Source organism: Montipora foliosa, chromosome 8 (genome assembly GCF_036669935.1).
Source record: "Montipora foliosa isolate CH-2021 chromosome 8, ASM3666993v2, whole genome shotgun sequence".
In the NCBI taxonomy this organism is placed as follows: domain Eukaryota; kingdom Metazoa; phylum Cnidaria; class Anthozoa; order Scleractinia; family Acroporidae; genus Montipora; species Montipora foliosa.
In genome coordinates, this window is record NC_090876.1 from 45,201,270 (window position 1) to 45,206,269 (window position 5,000).

General features: G+C 38.1%; 1 protein-coding gene across 7 annotated transcripts in view; it reads left to right on the top strand.

The window, feature by feature from the left end:
• The window catches only part of LOC138013419 (gamma-aminobutyric acid receptor subunit beta-3-like), a 26,051-nt gene that overhangs the window by 12,552 nt on the left and 8,499 nt on the right, over nt 1-5,000 (top strand). For 5 of the 7 annotated variants that reach the window (XM_068860501.1, XM_068860500.1, XM_068860495.1 and 2 more), the window contains exons 2-5: nt 1,821-1,937; nt 2,970-3,049; nt 3,840-3,907; nt 4,629-4,846. In XM_068860501.1, coding sequence (XP_068716602.1) covers nt 1,855-1,937; nt 2,970-3,049; nt 3,840-3,907; nt 4,629-4,846 — 449 coding nt within the window. In that variant the 5' untranslated portion in view covers nt 1,821-1,854. Of the gene's footprint in view, nt 1-1,637; nt 1,666-1,818; nt 1,938-2,969; nt 3,050-3,839; nt 3,908-4,628; nt 4,847-5,000 lie in introns of those variants that run through there. The other 2 variants (XM_068860498.1, XM_068860499.1) reach the window with 2 other exon arrangements.

Genomic DNA, 5,000 nt, shown 5'->3' on the forward strand with positions numbered 1-5,000 from the left:
AATTAGAAAGAAAACAAAGTCAAAATAAACTGTTTGTTTGAAACTGCAATGCCAAATAACCAACTTTATACTAGAGATGTGTTATTTACAACGAGTACACAAAAATGGCGGACGTCAGCTACACTGGTACAACCATATTCTACTTAAAAATTGAGGGATGTATATACGATGCTGGAGTATGTAATCGCATTTTCAAATTTCCACATTTGTCTGTATTTTCGTGTAACCATGCTGTACAGACTACTTTACTTTCCAAGCGAATGATCATTTGGCTTACAGTAGTTTTTAAAGAAGCCTGAAAACTGTAATAGTTTGAACAGGATTGGAACCTTAGCAAGCTTTTTAACCATCTAAGACTTAGAGCCTGACATTGCTAGTTTATCAAAACTATGCAGTGGCAGATGAGAGGGTGACAGACTATATTGGTTGCGGTCGCATTAGGGAGTTTATAAACACTAGTGTTAAATCAAGTTCAGTCCTCCTAGGGATTCAAAACACTAGTAGCATTAGTGAGTGTCAACACCAGTGTTACACTGCGTTTCTGTCAAGTACGACCGCAACCATTGTAAAATTAACTGAAACACAATTATCATCAGCTTAACTTATATTTTTATCCTATAGGTATGGTCAGAAACCCATAAGGGTTGAAACGTGTAACGCGCGTTCACAGCTTCCGAATATTCAGTGCTAAGTACCATATTTGGAAACCCCTTGCTCCAGTTAATTTCGCGCGAGAACATTGGTGGTATTGCGTCACGGTGTTCTTGCGAACTGATTGGTTGAATGTTTCTCTCTTGTTGTTCCAAATATGGTACTTAGCAAACTGAATATTCAGAAGCTTGTTTCCCAGCACAGAAGGGGCCGTTACACGTTTCAACCCTTATGGGTTTCTGGTATGTTATAACCCTTAACTTTAAGACGAAAATGACTTGCCCTTTGATCCCTGTATCATTGACAATCAAACTGCGTTTATTTCAAATAATACTGCATGAGATATTTTCCACTGACGAAAAAGCCTCTGTGTATTTAGGCCGTTTTCGCCTTTCAAAATTAAAGGCCTGCGGGTTTCACTTTCACTGACCCATTTCGGGTAGACTTTCATCTGCCGGACAAAAATGGCGGAGGACAAAAGATCATTGTTATTCCGATTCAGGCCTTGCTATTTACATATTGTTATGTTCGCTTAGTTCTTTTGTTTTATGGACATTAATTATTTCGGCTCCGGTATATGAAAGACCAGCCCGCATTTCTCCCTCAGTCTGCTGGTACCTGAATGAACTAGCAGTTCGTTAATATGTATAAGACGGGAGTCAACTGAAGACGAAACAGTGAAATCATTACCAACCTCGGGGCAGCACTTTAAATAAAAAATATCGCTATAAATCGCTCTCGGCTTCAGTGTTTTGTTTGATATAAATACTAAAATATAAAAAAAAACGCTGAAGTTTGGTTTTGAAGGTTTCGTGGCATTGCAGTGACTGTCCTCTGGCCTTTGTGCTCAAAAGGACGAGCAGAAGTCTACACCAAATCGAATTTTCTGTAGAAGAATTACAAAGTTATTAAAAAACAACGGATTAAATGAACTTTTAAAGAATAAAAATGGTAACTGGACTCACCAACGCTAAACTTTGTTGCAGGGCTTATTTTTGTCTCACAAGGTAAAGAATATTGTTATTCTAAAATTATATTGTGTAGTGATTCCCCTGCAGATAGTTTGATTCATAACCATGGAGAACAGCAAAAAACCGTAACTTCATCTCATTTAAATCTGACTGATGTCTTAAAGTTTTACGAAATACCATAACTTTCTTTTTCACTAGCCTGGAAGAATAGCTGAATGATAAATCCAACACAATGGCTAAGAATAAAGCTGGTTTGACAGTTACGACCTGCGTCTTTGCAGCGTTTTATTTCAACGCCGCTCATTCCACTAAAAGGTTAGACTACGCAAGTGGTATTTTATTGATCGCTTTATTAAATTTTCAAGGTACATGTAATGTAGCCAAATAAAAGAGCTCTACTAACTTGGGAGACTGCAAATTGACTTGAATCAAGTGAAATGAAATCAACTGACCTTTTTCACGACGCGAGGAGAAAACGGTCTCTGCGGATTACCAGGACGAGAACCTCTCGAAGAAGAGTTACAGACCTTTCAACTAACGAAACCCACTCCCCTATATATAAATGTAAAATATAAATATAAATATAAATATAAATATAGTCCCACATATGGCGTCCAGTCTAGGAAGTGAACCCAGGCCACATTCGTGAAAGGCCAATGCTCTTTTCACTGCCCAAGCTAAACTATTTTTGTCATGATGATAGACACGTTGTAAAGAGCCCTGTGCAAAAACATATTCGTGTTTATATGCAGAATGATCCTTGCATTTGATTCCATTAATTTAATGATGGAAAATAAGCATGTCCTTCAGATACCTATTGCAGTCAAATAAAGAGCAACAGTTATTTGTCTTTCTTGCATCAAGGCGTATCCTTACTTATTTGAAACGAAAGCCTCGTGGTCAAATCACCCAACTCAGCACACTTTAATGATATGATACATAAAATTATTTCTGAGCTAAAAAGTCATCTGAGACTGGTCAATAACGAGTTCTTATATATACGTCCCAGGAGAAGTGATGAAAGTACGATAAAGATAACTAGTTCAAATTAACCACTCTAGCCTTTTGCGAGGAAAACTCAGTATTCTTTCGTCTCGAATGTAGAGCTTAATTTACGTTTAAGAATAGGGCACGCACGACGGTAAACTTAGGGTTTTAGGATTAGTAAACAAATTGGAAAAATACGGATATATTGGCCACGTTTTATATTAGTTTACCCTTCGCTTTCATATCGCAAGTATGACAAAAGCGTACCTGGCTTATTAGCTAACTTGTTTCTCTTCTCTGTAAATTTTCGCCCTACTTCCTCTTAGTTGATTAATGATGAATCTTGACGTTCTTTTCCAGTGACAGAGCCAGCGACATGACAGCTCTCTTAAACAAACTCATTCAAGGTTACGATAAGAGACTGAGGCCAAATTTTGGAGGTAATATTGCTATTTATAAAAAAGTAGAGCGAGTTTCAATCGAGTGTCGTAAAACCAAAACCAAGAAATTACTTTGGCCAATCAAAAAGGACGGAGACAATCCAGTAAACCAATCAAACCTCGAACTAATTATACGTAGCCGACACAAAGCGCGAGGCACGATTGGTTTTGGTTTCACTTCTGGGGCCCGTTTCTCAAAAGTACCGATAACTTTTCGGGCCCGAAAAGCCATTTGTGAAACTGCCAACCACTTGCTTTGGAAAGTCGATCTTTTAACATGTTTTGAAGGTAACAAAAAGAAAAATGGCTGTGAAGTTTGACGACTTAAATCCTCTCCGTTCTTGAGATACAAAGGGAAATGTGTCACCCGAAAATTGCCCGTTAAGTTTCGGGACTTTCGAGAAACGGATCCCAGGTGCCCGTTTCTCGGACGTCCCGCGAGAACTTTGAACCAATAATTGAGTGAAGTATTCATAAACCAGAGCGATTCGTTAATTACTTTCGACACTCAATTAAAAACCGCTCTAAACTTGTAAACGCATTGGAATTTCAGCGATCTTTTGTTCGAAAGTTCCTTTAAAAGTAGTTTGTAAAAACAAATTATGACAAATCATTTGGTGAATTCGTAATTAACAAATAATGAAATTCACCAGTGTAGAATTGAAAACACTGACTGAGCTAGAGAAGCGAAGATAGCGAATTGCATTGAACTATTATTACTAAGAACATTTATTTATTTTTGGAAAATACGAGCTCAGTTCGTGTTTTACACCTTTCTTTTGTCTCTTAGGTCCACCTGTCATAGTAACCATTGGGTTGTGGGTGTTATCCATAGACTCCATAAACGTGGTAGATATGGTAAGTTTGACTTGCTTTTTTTTAAGCGATATAGAATCAATACATACATAGTAACCACGAGTGGAGAATGACTCTAGTCTTGCTTGGAGGGGACAACTTCGAGCAAAATTGGAAGCTTCTTGTTTTCCTCAGAGGAAGCAATTTTTCCAGTCAGCGCCCATATTATCAACCTTTAAGCGGTTTCAAATTAAACTACGCGCAGTCTCAGTGGGAATTGGTTGTTTTGTCGCTGTTGGCAACTGTTGTGGTTTCAAATTTTTCGAGACTGCGCATTCGAAAAACGAATGCCCACAATTTGTGGGCTTCCTTTTTGGGAAACATGCAGAGATAAAAAGACTTAATGATGACCTCTCTAAGGACGAGTTTTGGTCACCATGCGTGTGATGGATTCCACTTATATTCTCAATTTCAATTACCGATTCCCCAAGTAATTTCGTTCTTTAGAGCGTAAACTATTCGAAACGTTATCTTTACTAAAAAAACATTCTTAAAACCGTGACACGACACAACGAAAAACCACAGTTCTAAAAAAGAAACTGGAATATGGCCACTGTGACTTCGTAAGGAAACGACCCTCACACCAACTTTGGACCCTTTGAACCAGGTTGGATGCCTTTTAACAAAGTCTTACAAGGTAACATATACCCAATGAAGTCAGCGTTAATGTTTTGTTCATTTCTTCACTAGATTTTTCTTTTTTAAACTTTACTCCTTTTTCAAGGACTATAAGCTAGATTTCTTTCTGAGACAACTTTGGAATGATCCACGCTTGAAACACGATTGGAATAAAACCCTAGCCCTCAGCAATACCATGTTGGATAAGATTTGGGTCCCCGACACGTACTTCGAGAATTCCAAAAGCTCGAAGTTTCATAAGGTGACAATGGTTAACAAGTTGCTGTCTATATCGCCTGATGGAGGAGTACATTATAACGCGAGGTAAACGAGTTAATAACTTTTAGTTTTAATTAATCAGTCAGTGTAGAACAAAAAATAGCCACGTAGCAGGACATAATTTGGAATTCGGCGGACCTGGGATGGAATCTTAACATCGCACGTGGGCTAGGAATTGTTAATCTCAATCTTCTTCCGG